The sequence below is a fragment of the Aricia agestis genome, chromosome 20, assembly GCF_905147365.1.
Source record: "Aricia agestis chromosome 20, ilAriAges1.1, whole genome shotgun sequence".
Taxonomy (NCBI): domain Eukaryota; kingdom Metazoa; phylum Arthropoda; class Insecta; order Lepidoptera; family Lycaenidae; genus Aricia; species Aricia agestis.
This window is the reverse complement of record NC_056425.1, coordinates 505685-521660: the sequence shown is the minus strand read 5'-3', so window position 1 is coordinate 521660 and position 15976 is coordinate 505685. Positions and strand designations below refer to the sequence as shown.

Genomic DNA, 15976 nt, shown 5'->3' with positions numbered 1-15976 from the left:
CCGATATACTCGAATCTGAAATAAAAGCAGCTATAAGTAAACTTAAGAGCAATAAATCAGCCGGTAGAGATAACATTTTTGCTGAAGAGCTGAAAAACATTGGTGATAAAGGGGTTAAAATCATGTGTGAGTTGTGTAATCAGGTGTGGAGATCCGGTAAATGGGTCACAGATTGGAAAGAATCCCTTATAGTACCAATACACAAAAAGGGATTAATGAAAAAATGCGAAAACTACCGTACAGTGGCACTTATATCGCATGCGAGCAAGATACTCCTTCACGTCATCAACAATCGCTTACAAGCATATCTACAGTGGCAAATACCCAAAGAGCAAGCAGGTTTTGTTAAAGGCCGAGGGACGAGAGAGCAAATAGTCAATATGAGACACATAATTGAGAAATGTCGAGAATTTAACTCCCCACTCCTAATGTGCTTTATTGACTACTCAAAAGCATTTGACTGTGTAAAATGGGAACATCTGTGGGATATACTACGCGAAATGGGAGTACCTCAATATCTTGTGACCTTAATCGCGAATCTATATCAGGATGGCGACTCTATTGTGAAAATCAATGACACCATCTCTGGTTCTTTTAAGCGCGAAAAAGGAGTGAGGCAAGGATGCATTCTATACCTATTCTATTCAACATCTATGGCGAATATATTATGAGAAAGGCCTTATCAGAATGGGGTGGTGGAATCTCTATCGGAGGCGTTAAAATAAGTAACCTGAGATATGCGGACGACACAACTCTCTTCGCGTCAACAGAAGCGGAACTTGCTGAACTCTTTAGAAGAGTAGAATATGAGAGTAGACTAGTTGGACTTTTACCATCAACCAAAACAAAACCAAGGTAATGCTCATTGACAGAACTGGTCAATACTCTAGAACCGGAGAACTTGCAGGCTTAGAGTTTGTTAATGAGTTCATTTACCTAGGATCATTGCTCTCGAGCCAGGGCGGTAGCGATGGAGAAATCAAAAGAAGGACGCAAATGGCCAAATCAGCTATGAGCCGACTAACACGTATATGGCAAAACCGTAAAATATCAACAATTACGAAGAAAAGACTCGTCCAAACATTGGTTTTCTCTATATTTCTCTACGCTTCTGAGTCATGGGCCATCCGGGCAGCAGACCGCAAAAAGATCGACGCATTTGAAATGTGGTGTTGGAGAAGAATGCTTCGCATACCGTGGACAGCCAAAAGGACTAACAAATCTATTCTTGACCAGCTCAGCGTTAAAGTGACTATCGACAACGTGTTACAGGAGAATTTTATCCTATTTTGGTCACATCGCTCGCCGGCAACCAGACAACCTCGAAAAGCTAATAGTCACGGGAAAAATTGAAGGCAAGCGACCCAGGGGTCGATCACCTACCCGATGGTGTGACCAAATTACGACACTCACTGGACTGAAAATAACAGCCGCCCTTAGAGAAGCAGAAGACCGAACAAAATGGAAGAGCTTAACAACCAAAGTAGAGGAGAACTTTTCCAGGCGCGACCTTCAGTAATGAAGAAAACGACAAAGAAGACTTAGTAAGCTTGGAACTCCGCAGATTAATGTTGTCATCTCTTTTGTCATTATTTTTTAAAGAGACGGCATGACATTTTGACATTAGGAAATATTACACAAAGATCGGAGCAGTGGAGGTACTAGCAGTAGCTGCAGTCGCCCCACTGCTCCGATCTTTGTGTTTTTGGTCGGATTATTTACTGTGTGTGAACACAGTAAATAATGCGACCAAAATCCAACATGCTGCACACGTCATATCAGAATATTGACAGAAACTTTATCAAACGTCGAACCAAACTTTTTGTTTACTGTCTATGTACGTGCTGCCATCTAGCGTAAAACCACTGCAGCAATATAATTTAACCATTGGCATTTGTAAGCCTAAGTCTAGTGTAAGGTACTCGTAACTTAATTAAAATTGAACTTATACTAAGTTTTTCTTCTATATTTATAATACACTTTGTGCCAGTATAAAATAGCTTCGTCGTCCCATAGCGGCGCCATCTTTAGTTCCTTGTCTATGTGTAGCACCTCGTCTCTCTTGTCTAGGGGTTCCCATTTCACTGGTAGTAGTTTTGTAGTTTCTGGAGTGGGATTCCTGGAACATAAAATACCTGTATCAATGAAAAATGTCTGTCTGTCTATCTGTCTGTCTCTCTGTTACCTCTTCACGCCCAAACCGCTGAACCGATTTTGCTGAAATTTGGTATGGAGATACTTTTATTCCCGGGATAAGACATAGGATATTTTTTATCTCGGGAAAATGTACGGTTCCCGCGGTATAAACGAATTTTATTGGAGTTGCGGGCGTCTCTATTTAATGTATAAAATTTTGTATAGATGTAGAGTATTGACCTTGACAAACTTTATGATAATAATTATTTTTAGCGTCACCAAAATTTAGTCATTTGACTCCATCAGGATTTCCGTCTGCAGGCAATAACAATCAAACTAATATCTAACTTAACGACTCTTTACAACTAACTAGTATAATAAAATTACCCATATTTAGCGAAGTTTGTCCACAAGGTACTGACTTTGTCCGTCACATCCACTTCCACAAATGACAGAAAGGGCAGCCTGAACTTGAACATGTAGAACAGCTCATCAGCGTGCACAGCGCCCGGGTAGGTGAACTTCCCCACCACTATCTTCATCAGATTCCTCCAACCGCCGCGGCAGAACTTGTACGCGTATACCGGGTAGCCAGTAGCCTTCTTTAAATAGTCTATGGTTGATACAACAGGGTACACTATACCCGAATCTCCCTCGTACTTGGCTAGCTCTGGTATGGTATCTTTGGTTATGTTCCTATCACCTAAATACAACTCCTTCAGTCTTTTACCTACAGCCAACTTTTCTTCTTGGGTTGGAAAGCGTAAGTCTCTCGGCAGAGAATCTACGAAAGTGATTTTCGGTATGGTCGTAGCGTTTTCTCGTCCTGTGAAGTAGAATCCCTCAGCGTTATTGTAACCCATGAGAATTGGCACTTTATTGAAATCGCCTCTCATCAGTAAATTGTATGGACTATCCGGTAGGAACCGTTCTAAGCCTAAATCCTTCTCGATTGAGGGAACGAAGATATTTTCAGATAACACAACATCCCCACTTTTCCGAGGTACGCGCGTTTCCAGAAGCTTTACAGGGGATTCCTGACTGAGGGCCTTGTATATCTCGTATGGATCATCCGTCTCGTGCCCCAGTTGGCGCACAAAAGACTTTGCGACTTCCAGAGGCTCATGCTGGAAACTCCAGGGCGAAACTGCGGAACCACTCTGTAGGATCGCCTGGTGGAACAATCCTTTGGACATCGGAGACAGTATGTGATACATGACAGACGCGGCTCCAGCGCTCTCGCCAAAAACGGTCACTCTGTTTGGATCACCACCGAAAGCCGCTATGTTTCTCTTCACCCATCTCAACGCTCGGACTTGGTCTTTTATCCCAACATTACCTGGAGCCTCCTTAATACCCAGGTTGAGAAAGCCGAGTATCTCTAGCCTGTAGTTGATTGTCACTAGAATGACGTCATGTCTGACGAGGTATTCCGGGCCGTAGATAAAAGGGGAACTGGACCCGTCTCGGAAGCCTCCGCCGTGAATGAAGACCATAACCGGCAGTTTGCAGTCCATATGCGTTGGAGTGTAGACGTTCAGGGTGAGGCAGTCTTCTCTGCCGTTGATCCAAGTTGTGCTGAATCGCTGAAGGCATCGGGAGTTCTCCTCGAACGCTTCAAACACTCTGTCCCATTTCGGCTCCGGACCGGAATCCTGAAATGCGAAATTAGTTTAAAAGCATCATAAGTTATTTTAGAACCAAGTACTGACTGTTATTCTGTAACAGTCTACAGTAGATAGGTCCCAATTACACTACTGCAACAATAATGAATTTCGTTTCTTGTTCGACCCTTCGGTTGCCTATGATATTCTCATAATATTTCTAACGACATTGACATGATTCATGAACATACCGTTTTCTGATTTGATAAAAAGCGGACTGGAAGGACAAGAAAGGCTGCATTAGGTATGTTGCATTAGGGCACTGATAGACTAAGTTACAATTCATTTTCCTATGCTTTTTCTCTAACACAATAGATGATTAACAAGTAAATAGGTTAGCAGTATAAGGTCGCATCTGAGTGAGCAATCGAACGATGTTAGAATAATAATGAGATTGTCATAATCATACTCGTGGAATCTGCAAAAACAGGAATGTTTTATGTCGCGACTTGCCGAAATTTCTTAATTATAATTGGTATAAGACATGTGCCAAGCATACTTTAAAGTTTTGTCCCACCCATTCTCCAAATGACATATTATTATTAAAAAATTCCGAATAAGTAGGTACCTAAGTATTGAGAATTTTCTAAGAGAAAGATAGCTATAACATAGACTGAGGCAAGCATGCTTTATATCTAATATGTATCTACCTGAAACCTTTCCAAATGCGTCGCATAGGGCACGTTGAGGTACCGCACATGCGAGCCGTCGGGCACCACCTCCCCCCGCAGCGCCCCCCCTGACACCCGCACCGCCGGCGACGGCTGCCGCGCCAGCCGCATCGCCCACAGCGACCACAGCACCAACCACTTCATCTGAAAGACCAGGTCAATAGATACATTGCTTTAACTGAACTGCTTTAATCGCTCGGCGAATCTATAGAGGAGGCAAAACAGGGCCGGATTTATATTTTTATGAGTTATAAGGCCACTTTCATTTTGCCGCCCCTATGTGATACTCTGCCGCCATCCTAGGACGCTGCTCATAGGCCATGGCCTATACTGCCTAAACATAAATCCAGAGCTGGGACAAAAAGGTGCATGTGTGCAAATATCTACCAATAGCGAACGAAAAAAGAGCGCTTACACACGAACGGTACTTGTCGACGGCAAGTGTCGACGGCTGCCGTCTACGCGTTCCGACTGCTATCGACAAGTGCTGCTCGTCTGTAAGAAGCCTTATGCTCCTCACCACACCAAAGAGACCTAAAAATCGAACACAGCACCTTTAATTTACATTTTTTATGAACCGCCAAAAATTATGCGCCACATAAACCACAGAATGTATTTTTTTTTTATGAAATAAGGGGGCAAACGAGCAAACGGGTCACCTGATGGAAAGCAACTGCCGTCGCCCATGGACACTCGCAGCATCAGAAGAACTGCAGGTGCGTTGCCGGCCTTTTAAGAGGGAATAGGGTAAGAGGGGAGGTTAGGGATGGGAAGGGAAGGGAATAGGGGAGGGTAGGGAAGGGAATAGGGTGGGGGATTGGGCCTCCGGTAAACTCACTCACTCGGCGAAACACTATGGCAGTCAACAATTCGAGCAGCCCTTCGTTGGATACGATCCAGAGGAAACAGTTGGCATTTTGGCGCCGAACCTGCGCCTTGTAGAGTTGTAGGCGTTGTTCCGGACTGAAGTACTGTCTCGCTCTGTTAAGAACGCCAAGCTTCTTCGAGGCTAATTTGGCCTTACCCTCAAGATGATATCGGAACTGGACTGCGCTCGATATGTTGACGCCAAGTATCTCAATGCTAGGGGAGATGGTTAAAGATGTGCCCTCGAAACGAGGATAAACGACCATTGGTGACTTTTTAGTGGTGAACGCGCAGACTTGTGTCTTGGTGGGGTTGAATTGGACTAAGTTACGTCTACCCCATTCAGAGACCTTCTCCAATGAATTCTCCACCTTAGACACAAGTTCGTTTCGACTCTCAGTGACACTTTGCCGAGAAATATTAGGGGAGCCGGTATATACAGCATCACCTGTACTATCATCCGCATAGCAATGAATGCCGTTGGTTTGTAACATGTCATTGATATGCAGTATGAATAGAGTAGGCGATAGCACACAGCCCTGAGGGACACCAGCATTAACAGACTGAGTTTCCGAGCATTCGCCGTCAACCACGACCTTTATGCTTCTGTCTGCTAAGAAACTAGTGACCCACTTACATAATTTCTCGGGCAGCCCGTATGATGGAAGCTTTGATAGCAGCGCTTTATGCCAACGCCGATCAAAGGCCTTCGCAATGTCCAAACTAACAGCCAATGCCTCTCCCTTCGACTCAATTGCCTGAGCCCAACGATGAGTCAGGTATGCCAAGAGATCACCAGCCGAGCGACCCTTACGGAACCCGTATTGTTTGTCGCTTAGCAATCCCTGGCCGTCCAAGTACCGAAGAAGCTGGCTATTGATAATGGATTCCATTATCTTCGAGAAGAGAGAGGTTATAGCGATTGGTCTGTAGTTGGAAGGATCAAAGCGGTCACCTTTTTTGGGGATCGGGTGCACCAAGGCTGTCTTCCAGGAAGCCGGGACGATGCCAGTGGAATAGGAGAGCCGAAAAAGACGCGTCAAGACCGGAGCCCACTCTGGAGCACACTTTTTCAACACAATAGGCGGGATTCCATCAGGCCCACTCGACTTTTGGATATCAAGGGAACAGAGGGCTTTTCGCACTGAGCGCTGATGAAACCGAATATCCGACATGATGCTCGTGCATCGCGGTATGGTCGGCGGTTTCTGCCCCCCGTCATCCAGGGTCGAGTTTGACGCAAAGAGCTTGCCCAGAAGATCGGCTTTGTCCTTTGCGTCCTGCCCTGTGATCAGTTTTACTGGAATTGAGCCAGTCGGCGTGGTGGGCATTAAAGTCGCCAAGTATTATGATCTCTGCGGATGGGATCTGCTGCTGCACAAAATCTGAAGCAGCTTGCAGGTGCTCCAAGAGTCGGTCCGTCTCGGGGTCACCACTATGGGACCTATATAGGCACGCATAGACGCGAGGGTGGTCGTCGCAATCTATGCGGAGCCATAAGTTTGATAGGTCCATGACCTCAAGATTGCTGAGGCGGCGAGAGCTGGTATCATCTCTGATATACACACACACTCCAGCTTTGGGTAGAAATGAGTGCTCGAGATAATACCCTGGGTGGGAAAGGTATGATGTGTCACTCGGAGATGATATCTGCGTCTCGGTTAAAAAGAGCAAAGCCGGCTTTGCCGTCTCAAGGTGGTAATGGACGGCATTAAGGTTGGAGTGTAATCCCCTGATATTACAAAAGTCCATGTTTAATATCGAGGGGGGTGCCTTTGTGTGTTTGCTCTTGCCCCGAGCAGATTGGAGCGCAGTTTTGCCCTCCCCAGAATACGAGGGGCAGCCTGGACGTCCACGTTCAGTTCCAGGGGTTCCTGAGCATGGACGTCCAGAGAGGGATTCTCCAACGCAGTTGGTACCCTCCTGGGGTAACAAATTGTTTTTCAACTGCGGCATTTCTAGGGGGGTAGGGGATTGGGCCTCCGGTAAACTCACTCACTCGGCGAAACACAGCGCAAGCGCTGTTACACGCCGGTTTTCTGTGAGGCCGTGGTATTTCTCCGGTCGAGCCGGCCCATTCGTGCCGAAGCATGGCTCTCCCACGGACAAATGTTGCGGGCAATATCTAGTTCAGGGGTCACCATAAAGCTAATATAGAGGGGGTCACCAAATGGCGGACCGCGGTCCGCATCCGGACCGCCCGACCCATTGTGTGCAGACCAAGCATGTTCGAAGGTGATCTTCGTTCATCTTAGGACTTCAGCATCTCTAGGATTTAATGTCAAAATCTATAGCTTGCACAAATATTTCCAAGAGAATATTTCACTCCAAACTTTAGAGTGATAATAATTATTATAAAAACGGCTACTTTTCTCATTGATATCTAAAAAATACCTTTGTAATTTCCTCAATTAGGTTATTTGTGTATACTACGAAGTGTATAATTTTTTTTTTATTTAAAATGTGTGGACCGCGAAGGTCATATTTTCATGTCTTAAAACGGACCCCGAGCGAAACTAATTGGTGACCCCTGATCTAGTTTAATTAGGGCTCTTTGGCTAAGACCGTGTACACATTGGGAAAAGGTTGAGCCAACGTGTGGACTCAGTGGAGTACAAAAAGTCGATACATACCTACCAACTTATTGCCAATCCTTATAGATATACGTTGGCCCAATGCGCTGGCTCCATGCGTTGGGGCCTCAGAACAGGAAAATAAGGTTGAGGCGGTTGGCCCAATGTGTACAGCCAGCTTTATCGTTTGGACTGTAGTAGACGCAAAATAATAATCATGACGACTCGTAACTTCTAGGTAACTGTTCATCTTATATACGTATACAGCTGTTATTTAGTACAGTAGGTAATAGAAATTTGGTAAACGGCAATTATCGTTTTTTGTGCGTTTATCATTTCTACAGAAAAATAATCGGTTGGACTCGCGCACGAAGTGTTCCGTACCATTATAGAATAAAAATAGGCAAAAATTGTGTTTTTTTGTATGTGATTATTAATTATTAAAGTATAATTTATACAATTAAGTATTTTGTGAATATTTTAGGTGCCTATATCTATTGCCATCATTGATGCCGAGCAAAAAATGGCAAAAAAATCACGTTTTGAAGGGCCAAATATTTGAGGGGGAGCCCCCCTCAAATATTTAATTTATTTTGTTTTTCGTAGGTACTTATCTGTTGTTATAGCGGCAATAGAAATACATAATCTGTGAAAATTTCATCTCTCTAGCTATTACCGTTCTTGAGTTACAGCCTGGAGACAGACAGACGGACAAACAGACATGGAAGTCTTAGAATAGGGTCCCGTTTTTACCCTTAGTAATAGGGTCCCGTTTTTACCCTTTGGGTACGGAACCCTAAAAAGCATTAAAAAATATAACTATTTTTTATAAACCTACATCACGTAGCTGTTAACTAATAAACCGGCTTTAAGTTCATAGTTACCGGTTAGTTACGTTGAAACCAGTTACTCACCTTTGCTATCTTTGGTTACACCTTTGGTTACCCTACATTATCATGTAATAAAAATAGAATACAATGTACAATGTCCATATCACAAGGATTATTTATCACTTATTTCTTATCCACATATAATTATCACATATATCACAAAATATTTATCGCACACTTATCACTTAAACACTAAACTTAACATTTTTATGTTTTAAAAAAGTATCGCGGAAAATTTTACTTTGTAACAAAATACAGTCGCCCATGACGAGCGCCAAGTTAATGATCCAACTGATGTTATAAACAACATCAAAAACAAGTGCAGAACTACTTGCCAAAGAAATTTAGCTCCTATTACAACGTGATTTGGTCTAGGGAGGGCATAAGATAGTGTAGCGAGTGTTTGTTACCACATTGCACAAGTTGTTAGTGAGTGTTGAGTACGCGCTCGTTGTTGTAATATGAACTGTATATATTCTATAGATTAAAAGTGTATTTTATCGTGTACTACATTATACTTCAAACGTTTATCGAGTAGGTAGTAAAACAATAGTTGATAATTTGTTTTTTAACGTATGTATACTGCATTTCTAGTCGTTAATTGACAATTATTATACATCGATTAACAATTAGGTACAGTACATAATATTATGCAGCTGGGTACAGAAACAGGTGTTCTTTAATATTCATGTGTCATAGATAATGGCACTTGTTGTGTTGGTTTTATATTTTAAAAGTACTTAAGTCTGATGTTTTATTTAAACTAACCAACCGCCATTCAATATTGACTACATACTGAATTCCTAGGTAAATTAAATGAAATACAAATATTTTTTTATACTACCATTAAATATGATATTTAAGGACTACTTTTCTTTAGCGTTAAGAGGATCCCACACCGCCGTTTTTCCATACAAACGTTGTCCCCTGTTTCCTCACTGGATAATGCCGGTAGAGTTATGATTTTTTTCCTGAATATCTATGGCCACTATTAGCATGTCCCTATGTTTTATTTTTTTCATAATTTTATTATTAAAAAAGATAAGAACGTCCAAAAACCCAAAAAAATGGCTAGATTTTCCTCTGTGTTCAAACACCCAGAAAACAAAACTGGCTAAAATATACAAAAAAAATTAAACATAGGAACACAGCTCAAGCCTTGCTTTAATTCTTAATGAAAAAAGTACTTAAATCGGTTAAGTTTTGGAGAAGGAATCAGCGGACAGCGAAGCGAAGATTTTCTGTTCTTTTATTAGAACTTTTGTCGTGTTGTCTCTATCGCGCTCTGCGGTGGGAGACTTGAGATTGGTGAGACAGCAATACATTTTCGAATACCTATTTTCAATTTCTCTCGCCCCTGGTGTATGCTCTTAATAAACAAAAGTAAAAAAAAAATAACGTATTATAAAGAGTACATAAATAAAAGACATTTTTGGCATTTAAACACAATATATTATTAAAAAAGAAAACAATACATTACAAGAACAATATTGTAGAATATTTTTACAGGGAGCGTCGGCGGCCGCTCGGAGTTCGTACAGACAGAATCCTGACAGAAAACAAACTGCTCAAAAACATTGAAGCGTTTTCAAAAATAAATATAAGATCTGCCTATACGTCATCAACTCGTTCTAGACAAATAGCTGTCGTGAAGTCACGGCAGCCATCTTATGACCGCCATTACAGGTGACAGACGCAAACAAAATGGCGGATCCGACCCGCGCCTAAAGCAATATACACCTTAGCATCTCTACTCACAAACATCTCGATACGTTACGACTAATTTAAGTTTAAAATGGAGACGCTTATGCCGCTAATTTTGGTGTGGCAACACTCAACATTAACCCCGAAGACATCGAACAAAATACACCGAAATATTGAAAAATCAACTCCAACATACTAAAGACGCTTTCAACGAAATGAGAACTAAAATTACTGACATAAAAATAATTCTAGTTTCGTCGTGCGCATCATAAGGCTGATAGTAGTTACATGACTTTCACAAACGAAAATGCCTAACGATTATCACAAATGAACGACGCGACATAAGCGCCCCGATATACTATCATATATCTATAAATACGCTGAGATATCCACAACGCATAGTCAGTGTCCATCACGACTAAATTCGAAGATCAAATGTCCCAAACGCGCGTCACATCTGACCGAATGGAGGCCGAGTATAAAACTTATAAACTAATAAAACCTATCAAAATCATCGAGTAAGATCTCCGACACACCGGATACGCTCCGACAAGGTTACCGTATGCCATATGCTACGCTCAATTTAAAAAATCATAAGCAATTTCGATTCACGAATAGATAGGTAATGTTTCAAGTAGGTAACCGAGTGGAGCGCAGAGCAGCCTCAAAATCAATATATTACAATATTTATATCAGCGACGCGCCCTACCAGCCACACGTAGCGCACTCCCTAAGGCATCACATGTGCGTTACGATTCAACTTGTTGATAAAAATTGATCTTTATTTACATTGGCATAGAGTCTATAATAACCTACTAAACGGTATCTATACAACCCCGATACCCGAAGCCCGCTACGAGCCGCGTACAAATTCATAAATGCGTTGAGATATAAACCGCGGGACAGATCACATCAGATGACAGGAAAGAGTATACTCGAACTTTCCTTGTATCTAGTGTCATTATTTGGATCCTTGCCTACATTTTTGAAGTCAGTGGCTATTACAGTGGGTGACAAGCAAATTTTCAGTCTGTTCCAGTAGCAGCTGGTACTGCCGGTATCGATTCGTTGAAATTCTGTAGCCTGTATTTACATGCCACTAGTATCACCACTACTAAGCCAGCAAGAATCCAAAGCGATGTAAAATATCCGAGCGGTCTGATGTGGCGGGTGCGCACGCGCGTACGTTCAGGGCGGACGTGCACGCAAACAAGTACGCTCTCGGCGGGCGCGTCCGCACGCTCACACGTCGCGGCGGCGGCGCGGGCGGGCGGGGGTGCGGGCGGGGGGCCGCGCGGGGTGCGGGCGGCGGCGTCAGCGGCGCAGCAGCGCTGGCAGGTCGGCGAAGGCGCACGCGCCGAGGTCCGCGCGCGCCATGCGCCGCAGCAGGTCGCGCGAGTGCGCCGCGCACGCCTCCACCGGCGACACCCACCCCATGCCCTGCCACTCTGAAATATCATAATACCCGTTTAGTGAGTTTTATGGCAAGCCCGAAATGATAGATTATAATAATGAACATTGTAATTAAAATTATTTTAAGTATTTAGCAGCTAGTGAAACGTAGACAGCTGGTGTTGAATATTGACAGTTGCATACTGGCTGAAACGTGAAACTGATAAAAAAAAGCTTTTAATAAACAGCTGTAACACAGATGTAAACGCACCGAGTATGGCGGAGTTGAGCGCCTCGCAGACGGCCTCGCGGCGCACGGGCTCCAGCTGCCAGCCCACCGGGCTGTCCCACGGGTTGCTGTACGCCAGCAGGCTGAACGCGTCCTGAAACGACCCAAGTGGAAATCGGTCAGTGAGGGTATTTAAGTTTGCGACATTGACAGCTTTTTGAAACGAAAGAACCCATGGACACACAACTTTGCTTGGTGGTAAGTGTCGCAAAATTAATCCACCAGGTCAACTCATATTTATTTACAAGGCAAACTGTCTAAGTATAGATAATTTATGTCATTTCAGACTGGCTCAAGTTCGGAGTAAAGATTCCCCGAACCGAGGAAGCCTTTCCCCTGCTTTATCATTTCTATCTGAAAAAAGTATGTACTGATAAGTATAATTTATTTGATAAGTTAAGTATAAGTTTTCCTTTTTTTTCCTTTTTTGTAACTTGACTGGCACCTACACAATTTTGTCAATTTTGTTCCTATATCGCCCAAAGGTGGACTTAATGCCATTAGGCATTAAGTCCACCTTTGTACTTTTTATGTGCATAAAGTTTTTTAAATAAAATAAATACACTCACTTCCAGCATGGACTTGTGCACGTGGTCCTGCTGCAGCTTCTGGCTCATGGCGTACAACTCGCGGCCGAACGCGAGCATGCGCTCCACAGACGTCCGGGAACCGCTCTCACCATCTACATAATATAGATATACGTGTACACAAATGCTATAAGTGAAGTTGATTCCTAGGCAGTTGGCAGACCTAAGTAATTTGGTCGCGTTAAGTCAAACCCATCCGACCGATCACAGCTAACATTGAATTGACATGAGCCGACCACGTGACGTAGGTCCGTCAACACTCAACTGCCTAGGAATCAATTTCCTCGATGGTACCATCGATACACGTCCATACAAACTTATTTTCGTTTCTTTTAAACGTACTCATATTTTGAAAAAAGAACCTCTACCTGTAATATTTTTGACTGTAAATTGATGGACAAAAACTTTAATCGTTAGAGGCTATTATCATATTTTTCTTTGTTTTAATTTCATAAATGAGATTGAACTTTAAATTGCACTTACTCTGGCTGTTAGGCATAACTTACAAATCGACAAAGAATCTCACAAGGTTAGAAAACATTTTGTGCACACAAGTTTTTCAATAATTGTGGTAGGTGGTGTAGACAAAAGTGCTTTTTTTTTAAAATGTGATAAGGGGGCAAACGAGCAAACGGGTCACCTGATGGAAAGCAACTTCCGTCGCCCATGGACACTCGCAGCATCAAGGGCTGCAAGTGCGTTGCCGGCCTTTTAAGAGGGAACAGGGTAATAGGGGAGGGTAAGGAAGGAAAAGGAAGGGAATAGGAGAGAGTAGAGAAGGGAAGGGAATCGGGTAGGGGATTGGGCCTCCGGTAAACTCACTCACCCGGCGAAACACAGCACAAGCGCTGTTTCACGCCGGTTTTCTGTGAGAACGTGGTATTTCTCCGGTCGAGCCGGCCCATTCGTGCCGAAGCATGGCTCTCCCACGTATGAAATATACTTATATAATACTTCATTGATATGCTAATGCTTTTAAGCATTAGCATATCAATGAAGTATTTGACAATAGGTAGATTTTAATTCATGAACAGTTCATTGTCAGTTCATGTAAATGATACGACTGTGTGCAAATGGTTTTGTGATAATTATTTTTGAACGTCATCTATGAAATAAACCTTCAAGCTAATTTCTGTAACAAGAAATTTGTGCTGATAGTTCAAACAACATATTTTAAAGTGTATTGAAAATAGCTGAAGTAAAATATTATGTTGTGAATGACGTAAAATTTTTTACATCAACCCATCACTGGTTGTGTCTGTCAATCGCACGAATATAATATTGCCCTCGCGTTCATATTGCGTGCATTTACGCGAGTGAAAGAGAAAGAAGAGTAAATGTATAAAAGTATACGTAATTTAGTTAAACTAAACCGGATTGAAAAAGTGAATATGAAAAGAAAACTGATCACTGCTAATATTTTATCTTATTAACAACAAACACACTTAACACAGGTATTTTATTACCGTTTATTATGTGGACTAGAAAATGTGCTGTTGCTTTTTGGTTTCATATATTATTACAACCATGATTTAATGATTGTATGGATAGCTTATTATTTTAGATTCTATTAGATTTTAAATTATTTTTAAATTATTTTAAAGATGTCTAATCACAAACATAATAATATGAAATGTTATAAGAATATGATAAAGCAGATAAGAGCGTTAGTAAATACAGTTTATAAAATAAGGCAATCTATAACCAATATTTTAGTTTATAAAATATAAATAAATAGATAAATTAAAATATAATTTTACAAAATACATATTTACATGACTACACTGTTTAGGGCCTTATATAATCAACTTTGTACACCATCCCATTGCAATCTATCACAAATATAATATGGGCTAACTCCCAGCATGCAAAAACTCATAAGTTATAACTTACACATGTTGAAAGCCGCGTGAGCTATGTGCTACTTATCTTACCTTTACTTTGAAGTTTGATGCTAAATTTTACTTAAGAAATACAATCATAAAATGCCCACTTGCGCTAGTCATCTCTATTACTAAATTATCAGAATAAAATATAATTCCTTCTCTTTCATTATATATAATTCCTATAAAAAAGAAAGAGATAACAACTTTAGCACGGACCGGCGCAAATGGATAAGAATAACTATAAAGGCAGGCATAGAAACGGAAATAAATAGTCTGTTATACGGTGAATAAAATTATACAAGCACAATATGATGATTTAAATACAAAACATCACTGTCTAAAATTAATTAAAACACAAGATTAGAAAACTCAATATTTTACGTAAAACAAAATATGGAGCAAAATGCAAGTTAACATGACGTGCAGAACGATTTTCTCAATGAAGGTTTGTATAATGTATCACAATCAGGGAATCTAAATCATAAGCCGTTTGATTTGAAACTTTGACGGTAGATAGATAGATATAGATAGATAGATCGATATAGATAGATCGTTTATTTGCTTAGAATGCAGGTACAATTATAAGATAGTACAGTAGAATGCAGGTACAATAATGAGATGGTACAGTACAGCGGTCGTTGGTGGTCTGAATTTGTATTAGCCACATTGTTTATTTGCTTTGCTTTGGTGTATCATAATATTATGATATGCCACATTGATAAGTTGCATCATCGGAAGCGATGTTTTGGCGAAACGGCGGACAGATGGTGAAATTGGAGGGCGACGCGTTGCGCTGTTTTAGATCCTTATGTTCACACTCCACGTTATTTTGAGTTAGATCCCCTGATTGATCTTTTAAGACCTAGAAGTTCAAATGATGTGGTGCGAGTTGGTGCTCACAAATAAGATTTCGTTTAGCCAATAAAGGACGCAAACACTGACAAATAAGACGTGATAAAGTCGGTGCAGGGTGAAGGTTTAGAAGATCAGAAGCAAAAGTGTCAGTATGGATACAATCATACGCATTACAATCTCAAGCGCTCAATTCGCACACCTCAATTCAGGACAACATAGGACACGAAAGAACCGAAAAAACTGAAGGAACCAGAACAATGGAAAGTAGTAAAAATTGGAATGTTATGGACTCATATGGACTCAAACACTCATAACGGATAGCAGCGGAGCGACGGATAAACGTGGAGCCAATGGAAATGACAGCATACTCATATGAATTTAAGCGGACTCAAGCAGACTTATGACAGACTCAAGCGGACTCAATATGGATTCAAGCAGACTCATTACGGACTCAAGCGGTCT

At 41.6% G+C, this 15976-nt stretch overlaps 2 protein-coding genes across 7 annotated transcripts in view; both read right to left on the bottom strand.

The window, feature by feature from the left end:
• Positions 1 to 1667: 1667 nt before the first annotated feature.
• On the bottom strand, positions 1668 to 9073 carry LOC121736942 (acetylcholinesterase-like). 2 transcript variants are annotated; one of them, XM_042128415.1, is made up of 4 exons: positions 8796 to 9073; positions 4451 to 4615; positions 2524 to 3791; positions 1668 to 2119 (listed from the first exon to the last, which is right to left on the bottom strand). In XM_042128415.1, the coding sequence occupies exons 2-4, from the start codon at positions 4613 to 4615 to the stop codon at positions 1951 to 1953; spliced, it is 1602 nt and encodes a 533-aa protein (XP_041984349.1). In that variant the 5' UTR covers positions 8796 to 9073; the 3' UTR covers positions 1668 to 1950. The 2 variants fall into 2 exon arrangements, with proteins under 2 accessions (XP_041984349.1, XP_041984351.1); XM_042128417.1 differs by having other exon boundaries at positions 8826 to 9073.
• Positions 9074 to 11816: 2743 nt separating this feature from the next.
• Positions 11817 to 15976, bottom strand: part of LOC121737128 (ran-binding protein 10) — a 41041-nt gene continuing 36881 nt past the window's right edge. For all 5 annotated transcript variants that reach the window (XM_042128686.1, XM_042128689.1, XM_042128687.1 and 2 more), the window contains 3 exons: positions 12756 to 12868; positions 12169 to 12280; positions 11817 to 11953 (listed from right to left, as the gene is read on the bottom strand). In XM_042128686.1, coding sequence (XP_041984620.1) covers positions 11820 to 11953; positions 12169 to 12280; positions 12756 to 12868 — 359 coding nt within the window. In that variant the 3' untranslated portion in view covers positions 11817 to 11819. The remainder of the gene's footprint in view (positions 11954 to 12168; positions 12281 to 12755; positions 12869 to 15976) is intronic.